At 43.2% G+C, this 17,720-nt stretch overlaps 1 protein-coding gene across 13 annotated transcripts in view; it reads right to left on the reverse strand.

The window, feature by feature from the left end:
- Nucleotides 1-17,720, reverse strand: part of BEND7 (BEN domain containing 7) — an 86,268-nt gene that overhangs the window by 44,160 nt on the left and 24,388 nt on the right. For 11 of the 13 annotated variants that reach the window (XR_002311607.2, XM_020881324.2, XM_070472100.1 and 8 more), the window contains 3 exons: nt 11,115-11,414; nt 7,992-8,114; nt 4,164-4,429 (listed from right to left, as the gene is read on the reverse strand). Coding sequence is in view for 12 of the 13 variants with exons in the window: in XM_020881324.2 (XP_020736983.2) it covers nt 4,164-4,429; nt 7,992-8,114; nt 11,115-11,414 (689 nt within the window). In the remaining variant the exon portion in view is untranslated. Of the gene's footprint in view, nt 1-4,163; nt 4,430-7,991; nt 8,115-11,114; nt 11,415-11,542; nt 11,786-17,720 lie in introns of those variants that run through there. The other 2 variants (XM_020881328.2, XM_070472103.1) reach the window with 2 other exon arrangements.

Genomic DNA, 17,720 nt, shown 5'->3' on the forward strand with positions numbered 1-17,720 from the left:
AGCTGGCCCACCCTGTGAGGTCAGCACTATTATTACTCCCGTTTTACTCAGGGAAAACTGAGGGAGGTGAGGGTGGGTACCTTTGTCAGGGTTACACACTGGGCTTCTAGCCCGGGCATCCTGACCTCAGAGCTATACCCTTGACCATGAAGGTCTCCCCTGGAAACTTCCAAGTAAACAGCATACACGGGGACTTCCCTGGTGGCCCAGTGGTCAGGTCTCTGCGCTTCCTCTGCAGGGGGCATGGGTTCCATCCCTGGTTGCGGAATTTGGATCCTGCAAACTGTAGGGTGTGGCCAAATAAATAAATAACCCAAACCAACCAACCAGCCAGCATACAGAGCCACAGTCTAACCTTTCTCTTCTCCTTTGTGTTACCATCATCTCATGAACAGTTTGCGGTGGTCACACACAGAACTAGGCTAGCGCATGCGCTGAGTCGAGCACTTGGATAGGGTACACTCAGCTCTGGTCTGAGAAACAACTCCACCTCTGACTGCGTGGGCTCGAGCAGGCTACTTAACCCTTTATGTCAGTCTTTTCATCTATCAATTTTTTAAAAAAAATGTATTTATTTGGCTGTGCCAGTTATTAGTTGTGGCATGTGGGATCTAGTTCCCTGACCAGGGATAGAACCTAGGCCCCTGGCATTGGGAGCATGGAGTCTTAGCCACTGGACCATCGGGGAAGTCCTTCCTCATTTATAAATTGAGGATAATAATAATACCTCAAAGAGTAAGGATGAAATCTGAAAAATTACTTGGCAAAGCATAGCACACAAACACGACTACAACTACTATTATTGTTATCATTTTTTTATTTAATCCCTGCCCTTGAGAAGCCAAGGGGGAAGGAGGGAAAATCACATTAAATTGAGGAGAGGGTTCTAATTAAAGCCAAGTCCTAGAACCAAAGTTCTATGAGGTGATTTCGTATATTGTGGTTAATGCAGCTGAGGATGCATGGCTGTTTACTGAGCACCTTTTCTGGGCCAGGCACTGGGGCAGGGTTCCCTGCGTGCCCTAGATCACTGAGTACGGACAACAGTCTGAGGCTCTCGCTGCGGGTAGTGCTGGCCAGGATGCGCTGCTTTTCTCCACTGAGCACGGCTACCCATCAGGTGTCAGGGGCTCGCTGGTTCCCCTGCAAGGATCCATAGTCCCTCATGTTCCTGCTTGTGCCCAGACACACAAATTTGTATTTGGGCAATGCTAAAAGCCACAGCATAAAAAAGATAACTTCATACATTGTGAACTTTAAACAATTTACGGTAATTTTTTTTTTTTTTTAATTTAAAAAGCAATATAGGAGTGTCCCTGGCAGTTCGGTGGTTAAGACTCTGCGCTTCCACTGCAGGGGGCACAGGTTCCATTCCTGGTTAGGGAACTAAGATCCCACACTCTGCAAGCTGTGGCCAAAAATAAATAAATGACTTTTTAAAAATTCTGATTAAAAAAAAATTTTTTTTTTTAAAGCCAATAAAGGCACAGGTTTTATGTATCCTTTTTTTCATTGCCTCCAGCTCTAATATTTTTCCTGTGCTTCAAACATCTACTGGACTTTTTGAGGATACTCAACCTCCTGTTACTTCCCATTCAGAAATGAAGGCCTGCTTCTGCCTTCCCTGTCTCAGTTAAGGAAGTCAGTACTGACTAACCTCATTTTCCAGGATAGACATGTGGAGCTTGCTTCTCCCAAGGCACCAGGTCTCCCGTGGGGGGTACCTCCTGGGCGCCTCTCATTTCTCTGTCCCTTCACTGCTCACGGCTGGACTCTACCCATCTCTTGCCTGGCTGCCTGGAATTATCTGTCTCCTGGTCTCTGGTCTCTTCTCTGTGTTGATCAGTCATCCACAAGGCGCTTCCAGATTCCAGTCTAAACACAGATATGACTATTCCTCTACTTGAAACCTGCAGTGGCTCCCTACTGCCCACAAGATAAAAAAGCCAAGGGCCTCGGATAACACGCTGGGGCTTTCACTGTCTGATACATTGTTGAGCCCACGTTCACATGATCATGTGCTACCCACTCAGCCATAAGGCTGCTTCAGCCACACTGGCCCACATGCCCACTCCTACAATTCTGGACCTAATCTTCCCAACACTGGGTATTTTCAGAGCCTGTCTTCAGATACATAACGCCCATCTACTTAGATATAATCCTGCTTTATTACTTTTTTTCCAATCAGTTTTATAGAAGAATTCCTATAAGATTATTGTCTATTTTCTATTTTCTCCTCTGGACTTCCACCAAAGTGTAAAAGGTTCATGGCTAAGGAATAATAAAAGACGAGAAGGGCGTCTAAATTTAGACACCTTTAGCACTGATGGACCCACCACCTAAGGGGCCAACAGCCTCACCCACGCCAGCAACACTGAGAGCAGTTTCCAGTGATGGGACGCGCTGTGTGGTTCTCTAGGGGCAGTTAGTTTCCATTCAGCAGATGAATCAAAGGGCGGAGCAGTTGGATAACGTAAAGATAACATCTATATACAGTTTTTGGTTTTTTTTAAGAAGCATGTTATTCTATCAAAGATAGTCAGCCCCTGAGTCTTCATGAACAATTCTGAATGTGCTTTATTAAATTTAATAGTTCTTGTTAGCAAAACTCATCATGAATAAAAAGCAAATTACTTTTTTTGGCATTCTGATATTGGTAAAGGAAAGTTCTATTTCACTAATGTACATACAGCCTTTATCAGATCTTTCTCAATTTATCTCTGAAGTATGTTTAGAGCATAAAAATTTTAAAAAGGAGGAAGTTCAGTGATTAGCATGAGATTGACTCATTTAGAAGATGATTTTCACAACTCCAGTGGTTACTCCTGATACACTAATGCCTATCACAGGAAAGAAGGCTCTAAATAATTCAAGAAAAATATAAAAGTATTGTGAAAGCTGCTTCAGGCTGAATGTACTCTGTGCTGGGGCATCATCTGCCTCTGCTTCCAAATGTGTGATTGACATGGGTTTTGAACCTAGGGCCTCAGCTATAATAACAACCGGATAGGATGAAATAAACCAGCTAGTCCAGGGTGGAAGCCTGTCACCATTAATGATTTTCTAAGGCTAAGTTTTTAGTTGGGAAGAACTTCTTAACAATTGTGCATGTGTTCATGGATAAAAAAACAAACATGAACTCTTCTCATCAAGGAGGGGATAAAAGTTCAAGTGATTTTCTAGTCTAAAAAAGTCACAAGAAGATCATTTTCGTTGCCTCCCTTTATTAAAGACCCAAGCTAGCAGCTTGTCTTTCTCCAACGTGAAAGGAATGCTGTTTTAAAATAGCAATGTATTTCTTATTTAAAGTTGAAGAGTAGGACCACACTTGCATCCTATATAGGCCTGTGGGAGTTCTCAGCAGGGTTCTCATCCTATGCCATCTGGTAATAATAGCCCACTCGTTCTGGTTTATTTTAGGAACTCTCCCAACAAGTTGGGGTTCATAGCATCAGCGTACCTAGATCAAGACACTAAGGCGAGTTCGCCGTGGCCGACAGCACACGTCGCTAAGTTCGTTTACGGCCGTGTGACTCTAAAATGTTAAGTCCCATGGTTGTCTTAGATGTCATCCAGTATCTCGGGCTGTGACGACCTTCGAGCTATGATATTAAAATAGAAAAACCTTTGCAGAATGTTAACCTATCATTACAGAGACTCAATGGCACGGCACTGCAACCTAATTAGCAGTGTGGCTTGCATCCTTGCATCTATAAAATAGAATTAGCATGAGCACTGCTCTTTTTTTTATTATTAGTTTGTGTTTCTAGAAAGGTGTGACCTTATCTGTAGGGTTCTGCTCATTTATGTCCATCTACAAAGGATTTAATTACATTCTTTTAGCTCTCTATGCTGAGGAAATTTAAAACGGCCGCTTCAAAATTACAAATGTTAACGAAATTAGTGAATAGAATATTTACTCCATCACCCTTCTCCTTTTGGAGAGAATGGAAACATGCTGAGGTAAATAAGGCCTAAGATTTTCAGAAGAGAAAATTCTGGGCAAGGAGAGCATTAAGAGTTCTCCTTTCCTCTTTCCCATGTGTATTTTGCAAGTTTCTCTGGTTTTCTTGGGCAGAACTAGTGAAGGGCAAAGTGTATAAATATGACACAGTGTCTGAAAGTTACATATTAGCATCAGCAGCTAGAAAACATCAACTTACATCGGAGGCTGGTGATTCGAGCACGATGCCAAATCCTAGAATGTGGTTCTCCCCAGGAGAGGGGTGCTCGGCCACGGGGAGACTGGAATTCTCGGGGGCCCCTGCAGCCTTCTTCTCAGCTTCCAATGCACTGGGCTTCTGTTTCACAGTGAGAGGTTCCACAGTCTTTGGGGGCACTTTTTTCTTTTTATTTCTCTTGCGTGAGACAGCAGTTCGCTGGGAGCAGATAAGGGAAATTGGGGGTTGTTGTCTGTTTTGGGTTCCAACTGTGAACAACAAACAAAAATATGGTACAGGCATGTGTGTCTAACCTAGGAGAATATTCTTGCTCCATCAACTGAGGCTGAAATGGTTTCACTGGAGGATGAGGCACATCGAGATCAACCTCACGCTAAACCTAAGCGTGACCAAATGCTGCCTCAAAAGGTCTATGGGCAGAAAAAACCCAAGAGAATACTCTCCTCCAAATCCTTGTGGCTAATTGATTACCTGGTGGGTAATGGTAAGGAGGAAAGGATGATGAGCTATGAGAAAACACTGAAGCATGATTTTACACATCACATGACATTTTTGTATTACCAAGAACCCCAGAACTTAAATTGAGGTGTAGACATCCATGTTTTTTGGAAAGCTAATCTCGGGAATACTCCACTTGAGATTAAACTGATTGGGAGCCAGCAACCTACAGGTGCAAAATCAACAAAAGTTGGGCAACAACGCTCATTTCAGCAAGTCTGATCAAAAGCATCACTTGAGAATGACCAGTAAGCATGTGGGCTAGGTCTGTTGGTCAATTTCAGGTCCAGTTACTCCTGCCTCACAAACCAAAAAGGTCCACACATCAGCCATCTCCACACACTATGCTACTGGGTTCTGACCAGGCTGTTTCTCCATAACTCAGTTTTATGTAGCTGAAAAACAGGAAAAATATAGTTCAGTACAAGAAGAACAAATCAGTAAGGTCCAGGAATGGTCTGAGTTCCAAAGACGAGAAGCGCTGAAAGAGAGCCGAGTGCTGATGTTGAATATATACTTAAGGGAATCAAGGATGGTAATTACAGTTCTCAGAGGTGCCCTTCAAGAAGTAGTGTTTGTTAACCATTTAAAAATACTCTGATGTAAAGTGGAAAAATGGCATTATTACTTAAATCTTCATGTGTTAATATGGTTTTTAAAAATATGACCACAGCTGCTTTTTCACAGAAATACAGCTCTAAAAATAAGCCAGTTGAAAACCTAAAGATCTTGACATGCACATAATATGGATCATTTCTTATCAGGTTATGAATGGGGAATATCTGTACTCTGAAATTGATATCTGCATCTCTAGGCTGGACAGAAATTTATAAATAAGTATTAGAAACACACTACTTGCACTGCAGATGAGCACTGAAAAGTTTTTTTAATCACCCATGCAGTAAGTAGTCTAGCTCACTGGTTCTCAACCTCAGCTACACATTAGTCTCACTGGATTCACCTTTAAAAAAAAAAAAAAAAAAAAAAAAAAAGCCAGTGCCTCAGGCTCAACCCAGACTAATTGGGATTGGAATTTCCCAGGGAGATGCCTGGGCATTGGGATTTTTTTAAAAGCTCTTCCAGTGATCCCCAATATAAGCTGGACTGGAACTTTTCTCTGTTAGGTCTGAATTTTCAGCTGAGGTTAGGTCTCCATTTGGAAAGTTAGACAACTGAAGCAGTTATCAATGATCTAGGACTCCAGCCTCACCAAGCCTCACTTTCCAAAATTAAAAGCGAAAATGTTTTGAGTTTAAAGAACACAGGGTCTGAGGTTTTCTTCTTCTTCTGCAAGTCTGGGCAGAGCTGTGTTCTTTCGAATCAGATCTTATCGCTTGATCTTATTCCTTGCCTTCTCCCTGAAGTAAAGGTGAAACTTCCTAAGTCGAAGGTAAATCTACATTTTACAGGTAATAAACCTTAAGTCAATCTACTCACTCAACACAGACCCTTCAGTTTAAGAAAATTAAAGGAGACTAATTTATTCAGTTTATCCTCTGGGATCCCTGTCAGCTCTGGGGTCGTTTACTGCCCTAATCTGCAAAAGGTTCATAAAAGGAAACAGGGTGACATAGTGGCATTTACTTAATAGATTCTCAAAAGGCTTCAGTCAGGGATTTAAATGGTTGCAATTTGTAGTTTGCCATTTTGTAAGGAGCTTAAGTAACAAAATAAATCATTACCATTTCATACGCATATTTTCTTAAGTGCTAACAAATTCTTCCTCTGAGGAAAGAAATCTGTACAGAATGAAGTAACCTTTCTTTCTGAGCTCCTTATTTAGGAGATGTTAGCCTCTGCTGGGTTAATAAGAACACAGATTATCCTTGTGGAACAAGGTGAGTTAAATGTTTACTGGCCTGACCAAAATGCTTTTATTTTTTCCCTTGGGATAAGACTAAATCCAGTGCATAAAATTAGATGTTGCCTCTCAGAAAGACTTTTGCTCATTTTACTTGCACGTGATCTTGGGTGACTGATATGTTTAAGTATTAAGTTTTTTAAGTATCAAACCACATCACTGAGTATTAAAATTTTACTAGAATTAACTAACCGGCACCAAGGACGATTTCTGAGCTGTCTGAATACCTTTACAGTGGAAAGGGGGGAAGTTAGTTATATATGACTGGGCCATTTTCCAGCTTAAGGAGCAGTTTTCCCTGATGAAGTGGAAGGCTTAATGAAATGATTTATTATTTTCTGTCGCTGTTGTTCAGTCACTAAGTCGTGTCTGACCCTTTGGGATCCCATGGACTGCAGCACGTGAGGCTCCCCTATGACAAAAAAAGCTTTTTCTCCCCTAATTTTGGAGACTAGAAATCACAGCCACTATAATAAGGACTTAGATTTCCAGACTTCTAAGAAATGCTCCAGGTCTTCCTAACAACACTCACAAAATAGCTGAGGCTCAGATCATGCTTTACCGAGTTCAGTTGCATTTACTATTTCTTCTATTTTCAAAACAACCCTGTGAGTTAGATATTAATACTCTAGTTACAGATGAGAAATCTGAGGTTCAGAGAAGTCACCCAAGCTAAGACAGGAGAAACTGGAACTCTGACCCTAAAATGCAAGTTCACTGCTCTTCTGTTCCTCAACTTGTCTAACAGGAGCGAGAACAACAACAAAAAAAGCATCGTGTAAATAAAAAGACAAAACCGCAGGTGTCTCTGAGCCTCTGTGACCTGAATGTCGGGGAGAAAAGCCACAAGCGGAGCCCGAGGGCCAACGTTTCTTGTCAGCTGATGCTCTGGAATCTACCAGCAGAGTCCAGGCTTCCTAAGGGCGCCTCTGCGTGCACAGAACTGCTTGGCTCCTCACCCGTCACAGGGAGCCCAGGGTGGGAGGCAGGGTGCGCTTGTGCAGAAGTGAGGGCTGTAAGATGCACACAGCCCCCCAGACCGAGCCCCTTAGGAGGGAAGATGAGCCATTCTCACCTCCTTCCCCATCATAACCTCCTTGTCAATTTACACTAGGGAGAGGAGCCGAAGGGCCCTGCCCACCTTCGGCTGTAATTGTTTCAAAGTTTGATTAGCTGACATTTGTGAAGGACCAGGAGCACATGTACAGTGTCGGCCAGAAAGCATCTGTGACACTGGCTAACAGGAAGGTGGGTTCTGGAAAACACAGAGAAAAATGGATGCTTGAAGAGGTACCCCATCAACTATACTTGCATAAAAAATTTGTTAAATAAATTAAAAAAAAAAAAAAGGAAACCTTGCTGGTGAGACAGCAAGGCGGGAGGCACAGTGTAATCAAAGCATAATGAACATCCCCACTGAAGATCCTCCCTCTGAGGCCGGATCTGCATACCTGCCTGAATCTGCATCAGTTTCCGCATGGTCTTGAGCTCTTGGAGGATGGCCTGCAACGTCGACTGGCAGCTACAAGTGCAGCAGTTGGATCCAGCTGATGGATTCACCACTGGAAGTTCTCCTGAGCAGGAAAGGAGAGAATGATGGCCGCCAAGCGACAGCAAGATTATAAAGGGGAAAATAAACAAGGGACCCGGTGATTTTCAGAGCCTGGAGGTTGGGGTCTGACTTTAGCTGACTGTCCGGGTTTCTCTCCTGTCAGGTGTGTGTCGTATCACAGGGCGGCGGAGCCTGTGTGGACGGACACACACAGTTTGCTGCCACCCCAATTCATCTACGATAACGATACAGAAAACAATGACTAAGAACACACTTGTGCTACTTTGCACAAAAAAACTAGCTCTGTGAACAGCCTTAGCTAAAACCAAACAAACCGGGTAGCTGCACATGTCCTGAGAGTTCATACTGAGAATTAAATGTATCTAACTATTTAAAAGATAGTTTTAGCATTAACCATGTGATTCCAAAAATTAAGAATTGTCAACACATTGCTTTTGTGCTGGGTGTGGTGTGTCTGGGGTGGGGGAAGCGGGGGCAGCAGGGCCTGGGAGGGTCCATGTGAATTGAGGGGTCAGGGGCTGCTGCTGTGTTGGGTTTTCTCCAGCTTCATAAAGGAGTGCCCTTCTACATCTTCCATTCCCAGTTCTTCAGTTTCATTTTAGTCTCGTTTTCACTGTTTGAAAGTGAAAGCCGCTCAGTTGTGTCCAACTCTTTGTGACCCCATGAACTGTACAGTCCATGGCATTCTCCAGGCCAGAATACTGGAGTGGGTAGCCTTTCCCTTCTCCAGGGGAGTCTTCCCAACCCAGGAATCGAACCCAGGTCTCCTGCATTGCTGGCGGATTTTACCAGCTGAATCACAAGGGAAGCTCAAGAACACTGGAGTGGGTAGCCTATCCCTTTTCCAGTGGATCTTCCCGACCCAGCAATCAAACCAGGGTCTCCTGCGTTGCAGGCAGATTCTTTACCAACTGAGCTATCAGGGAAGCCCTTGTCACTGTTTAATACATCATAAAATTGTCCTCCTCTGTTTCACTTACATGTAAACAAATATCTTCCTGTTATTGCTGGAATAAAACGGGACATTTGGAAAAACATGCTTTCAGTACAGTAGCCCTGGCCTCAGTATCCAAGTTCCCTTAAAGGGGATCAGGATAAGAGACTGCTCTCAGTTGGGTTTTTTCATAGGTGGAAGAGGGAAGTTCTAAGGTTTTGGTCCAGTTATATTCTTTACTATACATTAAATGTAATTTACATCCTGCAATACGCATTCTTTGTGAATATTAATTATTGAAAGTTTCACCACAGCAAAACCATGGAATACTTAATGTGTGGAGCAGCACAATTATGTACATTCAGAGTTGTAGCAAAATGAGATGTTACAACTTTAAAACTACAAATGATTAAATTAAAACTCCAGTGAGATACCAAATGTATTCCGATCAAAAATACGCCATTAACCCAGAAGTATTTTAAAACAAATATGTGGGAATTTAGGTTTGTAACTCTGACCATTACTCATATTTTCCAACCATCCTTGTTGGGGCCTGGAAAATAGAACAGTATTCACCCAATACTTTCTGATGGGGGTGCTTATTAGTTTCATAGATTCCTGAGGCCATTTTATTTCTCTAGTCATTTCTTCCACAGCAGTAGAGTTAGGAGGACTTTGTGAATATTCCTAGTCACTATTCCAAGTCTGTATCATTTTAGAGGACAAAACCAATCCTTCTCAGCTTGTTATAAATCATTTTCTAATTTTAAAGAGAACTGCCTTTTTATTTTTATGGAGGAGTCTTTAAAGAGCCATCTCTTTCTAACCTGGAAGCACGCCAGCATGAGAATCTGATATTGGCTTATGTAATATTAAGAGAGACAGAAGACACCCATACATCTCTTGGGGTCCCTCCCTATCTCTTCAGCAGTAGCTAGTGATGGCTTTTCATACCTTTGAACTGGTTATCACAAACTGTGCTTAAAACAAAACATAAAATCACAATAGTTCTCTTTCTCTTGAAGGATGATGATGGGGGGGGGAATCCTTAACTTTTTAAGGAAGCTAGAAATGTGTTCTTCCTTTCTTCTCATTCCCTTTGTTAAAACTACAGATCTGCACATCTGTATGTAATTTATAACACGAATAACAGTCAGTGTTACCGGAGGGAAAATTAACATGAATGGAGAAATCAAGTTTTTCCTTATGCTTTGGGAAAAAAAATTTGCCATTTGAGTTTTTCCCCCCTTAACAATTAGGAATTTAAAATAGACAACTAAAAAAAAACTAAAAAAAGAAAAAAAGATAACTAATAAGAACCTACTGGATAGCACAGGGAACTCTACTCAATACCCTATGGTGACTGACATGGGAAAAGAATCTAAGAAAGACTGGATATATTTAAGTGTATCGCTGATTCACTTTGCTATACACCTGAAACTAACACAACACTATAAATCATCTATACTCCAAATTACTTTTAGAAAATCCATGAGGAATTTAAATTAAGGAAATTTTACTTTAAAGGAATAATTTTCAACCTGAATGCAGCAAGTTATAAGATATGGATCATTTGGTTCAGGAGCTTGAATGGGAGGCTGAAGTCAAGGTGTCACCTGACCGGCGGGGTCATCAGTCCTCCCTTTAAGTGACCTGTGCTATAATGCAGAAAGCCCAGGACTTAGCAAGGGGATGTGTTAATAACACACCACGTGACCAGGAAGCTCCTTTGAAGGACACAGTGGAGCTCCTTCTGCCCTAATGTTCAGTTGTTTGTGACAATAATATCCGCATCTCAGCCAATGACGGCTTTGACTTCTTTAGCTCTGAGCTAAAGTGTCTATCAAGAAACCATCCCTTCTAATAGAGAACCCCCAGTTTTTCCTGCATCTCAAGTCTAGATTTTTTGTATACTCTTTTTCTTTTATGTCTTCCCTGTCTTTTAAAATAACTCAATTAAGGTAGGTAATTAAAGGAGGGTTTACTATATTGAACTCAAAGAACACACTGAATGTTTATAGACAGAAAACATATTGGGACGACTGTGAGTGTCTGATGAGGGCATACCACTGGAGCTCCCCGCGGTGTGGGGCTGGCTCTGGAAGGTTCTGGAGCGGGTGCCATACTGCCCTGAGAACTGCCCGCTCTGGGCTGGCAGCTCATTCCATGTGCCCCGGGAAGACGGGTGGAGGCTCTGGGGGGCCTCTGCAGAGTTCAAACGCTGAGGCCAGATCGCATCCAAATCCTGGGGTTCCTCTTTAAGTTTCTCCCCCTCCTTGCCCACACGCTGATATATCCTCCCAGCGCTGTCATTCAGTAATCTTCTCATTCCTGTAATTTGTTTTTTAATTTCCATGCTTTCATCTCCTAATGGAAACAGGGCCAGAGATAGCACTGTAAATTAGTGAAAGAAAAAATAATCCACTACCAGAAAAAAAAGAACCAAAACGAGACACCCCCCTTTCCTTCTTTGGAATCGGGGGAGGATTACTGACTCCAGATGCAAGCTTCTCTTTTAAGAATCTTCTTTCCTCAGAGGATTATTTATTTTTTTGAACCAAGGTATCTGTACTGCACCGAGGGTGCTTAATAAATATTACTTAAAGATGACTGAAATTATACAGATATAAAATATTTTCTATAAATAATATCATTAAAGGATGCCCAGATCTATTAGGGGCTATTTCACACATGCGTGCATGCTTGCTGAGCCTCTCAGTCATGTCCAACTCTTTGTGACCTCATGGACTGTAGCCTGCCAGGCTCCTCTGTCCATGGAATTCTCCAGGCAAGAATACTGGAGTGGGTAGCCATTCCCGTCTCCAGGGGATCTTTCCAACACAAGGATTGAACCCTCACCTCCTGCATTGGCAGCTAGGTTCTGTACTGCTGAGCCACAAAGGAAGCCCATTGTAAACATACTATCTTCTTAAATTGTCATCAGCCAGTAACTTTACAAAGGTTAAGGGAAGTAGTCTTTTCTTTTTATTCTCCAATTTGCTTTTTAAAATAAAAGTCTAATACCAGAGTACACACTCAGAGTCACTCAACTAAATGCTTGAAATTTCAACTATGAAAGAAGGAAAAGGCCCACAGAAAGCATCTACTAGGAAAACATAGCTCCTACAAACAAATCTAGCACATTTATTTATTTATTTTTAATTATTGGCCGCATCTGTGCAGCATGTGGGATCTTAGTTCCTGACCAGGGATCAAACCCACGCATCCTACATTGGGAACTCAAGAGTATTAACTACCAGACCACCAGGGAAGTCCTGAGTACATTTAATATAATTATGTTGTAATGCCCTCAGCATCATATTAGCCAGATTTCTCGATCACAATGGTAACTGCACAATGAATGTAGGTATTTTGCATTGTCTAGTTAGATATTTAACTTATTAATACACAAATACATTACTGAATGTAATGGAGAAGGAAATGGCAACACATTCCATTATTCTTGCCTGAAAAAGTCTGCAGGGTCACAGAGTCGAACACGACTTAGCAAACCTAACAACAACAGTAACAAAACTGAATGTAAGGAAACTTTTCTATTTTTATGCTGTGAAGTTAGTGTCTTCAATTTTTAAAATGGTAACAAAAGTATTCATTGTCTCTAATAGCTAACATGAACAAATGCAGAATTAACACAGATTTCCAAATTTACAATACTGCTCTGTTGGCATATGCTTGAGAGAAGAAATATTTTTACTTTGTCATAAAACTCTTTTCATTTCAAACACCTGTGAAAATGACAATACAGAAACAATAAATCACGTTCCAGATTTTTATGAGAATGAATGACCAAGCACAACTGAAGAAATGCGAAGCCAGCATTTACAACTTTCTCAGGATGTCTGGGGAACAGGGTGTGTCTGGAAGAGGTCCCAGAGGAATTCTGAGAGCTAAATCTATAAGCCAGTGTGGCTGCTGTTACTTTCAGCATCCAAACCCACCCTTTCCCGGTGTGACTAACAGCACAGCTTGGGCAGGAAGGAGCTTCTTTCCTGCAGGGCTTTTATTCTGGACCAGGGACGTCACACACGCATCTAGGCTGCAGCATGCTGATCTCGGTTGACACTGGCTGGTGGCTGCCACTCCCCTCCATCCCAGGGCCCTGGCAAGAACCACACCAGCCAAGCCAGGCAGAGGCGGGCACGCTGCCTGGAGCCTGGATCAGTGCCAGCTTACTCCCCACATGAGCCCTGACGCATCACAGCCAAAGGGCCACTCTCTTTTCAAAGGTTCCACTTCTGCTCCAGTGACTGAATCCTGTGATAAAGTGCTGTCTTCAGAAGGAGGGAAAAAAGGTCATGAGGATCCTGGAACTTTCTAAGATCAAAGTTGCTTTGTCATGAGCTTAGTTTCATAGTTCCAGAACCTACAGCTCTGAAACTTACAAGACTGAGAGGGTGAATTCTGCACACTTGATACTTTCAAGAGGACAACCAGGATTGTGGAAGAAAGAGGGAGATCCTGGCTGTGGGCTGACACTTAGAAACATTTCTTACAAAATCAAAACAAGAAGCAAACCATGACAACCGATTAGGACCTGGGACTGAGGAGGAAGAAAAACAGGGGGCTGCGAGGGCAAGCAGCAGAGCTGGCTGACTTCCTGAGAAGACAGCTCACAGCCTATCCAACTGCGGGACAGCTGAAAGGACAGAAAACAGCTAAGTGTGAGAACTGCTGGAGTCAAGGAAAGCCGAGAGACACGGGGAAGGCTGGAAGCGGGCTGGCTGCGGGGCAGCCTCCTGGAGGCGACAGGCTGGGTGTCCCCAGAGGGCGGCGGGATGAGCTGCCCTTCCTTTAGCCAGAGAAGTCAGGAGCAGCCCTGAGGCCGCCAGCTGCGGAGGAGGCCCTAGGAGCACATCTCTCTCTCTTGTGCTCTCTCTCTGTCTCTGTCTCTGTCTCTCTCACACACACACGGGCGGGGGGATGATGCACTCTGCAGAGAGAGGGGAATCGAGTCCTCACACATTCAGGAGGGAGACCTGAAGACTAAAAGTGAGGACGGCAGAGAAAGCTGAGCAGCCTGCACACTGGGATGGAGAGGGTGAAGCTTGCAGGCTTGGACCACGGATGCTGGGGGTGGGTCCGGGGACAGGCCGGGGCTGTGGTGCCCAGACCTGGGCTTACTTCCCAACTGTGCCGACTTGCTACTTGCTACAAGACGAGCCACCTGCTATTCTCAGACTTCAGCTTCCTGAACCGTAAAAAATGAATTCTGAACCAGTCCATGCTTGGCATAACCCAGGGGGAGCAGTCAAGGTGGGATGTAGGTTTTTCCCATTACCAAGATGTCCACAGGGCACCGAAAAGCTCTAAAAGTCACCTATGTCCTTCTCAGAAGGAGTGGGCTTATTCTGACTGCCACAGTGACTCAAAAAAAAAAAAAAAAAAGTGGGATAAATTAAGATATTGAGATTTGAAGCACTAGTTGACCTCTTTGTCTTTGCAGTTCTAATCAGTTGATGTCCTCTCCATGTATAAATGCCAGGAAAAAGAAGCTCTAAAGAAGCATGATTCCAGGGAATTCCCTGGTTGCCCAGTGGTTAGGACTCCACACTTTCACTGCCAAGAATGTTTCAATTCCTGGTTGGGGAGCTAAGATTCCACAAGCTGTGCGATAAGGGCAAAACAACAAAAACAAACAACAAAAAGAAGTAACAATTCCATGAGGAAACCTGTTCACTTTCCAAACCCAGCCATGCCTTTATACATGTATAACCACAAGGGGCTGGATCTTTTTAGAAAAAACAAACAGGAATCTTACAAACATGGATCCATGGTGTGTGGCTGCATTAGTAAAACAATCTTAAATGAAAAATGGTTTGTATGTTTAGTAACTGGACTCCTTGGACAAGACTGACAAAAGATTACAGGTTGGATTTTACCCTTTGCTAAATTTCAAGACTCACTTTCCTTTACATAGATTACTTTCCTTTACATAAATAATTTGCAAAATACAGAACAGAGAGTCTTGCAACACAGAAGTCATCATATAGGATCACTTGGTCAGGAGAGAAAAACATACAGAACACGATTATTCATGGTTTGGGGTAATGAAAGAAAAAAGGCAGTAATGCCCAAAGATAGAGTGAGATGATGTACATTAACATTATATATCCATTTCTACATGCCTTCTTTTCACAAAGACTCAAAACAGTCACCATATCTTTGTATGAAAAATTAACTAGTGTTGAGCTATAACAGTCATTTCATATACCTTCCTTACGTAAATGAAAGAAATGTTGTATCACAACCGGAATGAAGTCTAGTAGAATTAAATGTGATACTAAGGTTATAAACAAACCACATACTGAGAAAAATCCAAATGAACCTTTTGGCCAACCCAATATTAATAGGACGGAGTCAAAAAGTACCAGAAATACATTATTCAGTAACAATTTATCAAGCATCTCCTGGGCCCCAGAGATACAAAGATCATCCTGTTCAAATTGAAAGGTACTCCCCTTCCAAATCTTTCAACATCTTTTACTCAAATCCTTTTGTATGGGTTGGTTATTCTGAAAAATGGTCCTGATTTTCCCCAGCCTGCTGACCTGCACCTCTTTTAACTATGTGCCCCCAGAACTCCAGCAAGCAGACTACCCTGCTATCTGTAGACAACTCTGATTTCTTGCTGGAGCTAAAAGCTGGCCTTTCTCTGAGGACCCTGCCTCCCTGAAGCCCCCTGTGTGAAAGTCATTCACCTCCCATGCCCTTGGGGCTGCGGAGGGTGGCCCCCAAGCATCACTCCTGCAGGCAGAAGCTCACTGTCTGGGTAGATGCCACAGCTGTACCACTTCCCTCTTCTTCCTGAACAGCGGTCTGTGTGCCAGGAGTTTAAGGTTCATAAAGAAAAGTGGCAGGTGATGAAGTCAACACATACAGTGAGGTCATCCCATTAAGGTGCCAGGTTAAGGAAGAATAATTTTGCATTGGAGATATTGGGTTATTGCTCTGGGTTATTTATTTCGATATTTTTATTTATTTATCTGGCTGTACCAAATCTTAGCAGCGGCAGGCAGGATCTTTAGTTACGGCATGTGAACTCTTGGTTGAGGTATACGGGATCTAGTTCCCTGACCAGGGATTGAACCTGGGCCCCCCTGCATTGGGAGCATGGAGTCTTAGCCACTGGACCACCATGGGAGTCGGCTCTAGGTAATTTCAAATTCACTCTCTCTTTAACATAAGGATGGTAACCAATCAGATCTGTCCCTTAGAAAAACAAATCTGGCAAAACTATGGTGAAAGTAGTGTGGGGAGAGGAAACCGGCTAGAAGGTTATTGCTAAAGGTTTCGTGAATGGCCGTGACAGACTGGGCCAGGATAGGGTGATGGTGATGGAGAGGGAGACATTGAAGAAGGTTCACCAAATAGACTTGGTGATTCACTGGATGTGGGGGTGGGCGCAAGGATGTGAAGAAGAATCAGTGAAAGATAAATCTGAGGTTTCTAGCTGGGGTGACTGAATGGATGCTATCTAACATCAGTCAGAGAATTAGAAGATTGCAGGGGAGTGGGAATACAATGAGGCTAGTTTTTTAAAAAAAATATTTATTATTTTATTATTTATTTGGCTGTGTCGAGTCTTAGCTGAAGCATGTGCGATCTTCAGTTGTGGCATGTGGGATCTAGGTCCCTGACAAGGGATGGAACCCAGGCCCCCTGTATTGGGAGCAAGGATTCTTAGCCACTGGACCACCACCCTGAGGCTAGTTCTGACAAAGGAAATTTATATAGTCAGCAGGCAGTTGAGAATGTACAAGAAGTTGATGGTGATGAAGTGGGAATACTGGAGACAGCAGTAGCTACTGTTATTACCAATGGTACCTGGCCCCTTTGGACCGAGACAACCCCTTGGGCTCACAAACTTAACTCAGGGGGTGGCAGGACGTCTTATATGGAGATTTCAGGTTTCCTGTTGATCTAACACGTGGAGAGCTCAGCACCCTCACTTCAACATTAAAAGCTATGAGCTCACGTGTGTCCAAGCTGGCCAAGTGAGTTCACCTGCTCCTCCTGGACTCTGAGTCCCCGGGGCAGGCAGCAGTCCCCGTGGTCACAACCGCATCATCTCCAGCTCCTCATGCACCCTGACCACCATCCAGTCCATCCCCAGGGTGCCACTCCCCAACTCACGTCTACAGAGGGACTGATGGACACTGAAAGGACTGACAGACAGTCACCACTACATCCAGTATGCTTTGGCTCTTACTGTGGTATCATGTCCAGCCTTTTTGTTTGTTTTTGGCCAAACCACACAACTCGGGCTATCTTTGTTCCCCAACCAGGGATTGAACACGGGCCACAGCAGTGAAAGCACAGAGTTCTAACCACAGCCGCCAGGGACCTCTCATCACGTCCAGTTTTGCACTCTTTTAAAGAGGCTGTCGAGAAACTTGAGATCATGCAAAAGTCAACAAAAAAGATGAAAGGGTCAAGGAAAGGTTAAAGAAGTTGGGTCGTTTCTCTGAGAGACAAATAGCTACTGAGTGACTCGTCTTCAAACACTTGACGGGTTATCACGAACACTGTTCATTATCCATGGGAAAAAGTGGCCTCAAACTGTAGCTTGTAGGCAGGAGGCTGGGCAACTTTATGGTCTAAAAAGCTGACCCCTCCAGTTCTAGAAACAGAGGAGGAACCTCTGAGAAGATA

Source organism: Odocoileus virginianus, chromosome 9 (assembly GCF_023699985.2).
Source record: "Odocoileus virginianus isolate 20LAN1187 ecotype Illinois chromosome 9, Ovbor_1.2, whole genome shotgun sequence".
NCBI lineage: Eukaryota > Metazoa > Chordata > Mammalia > Artiodactyla > Cervidae > Odocoileus > Odocoileus virginianus.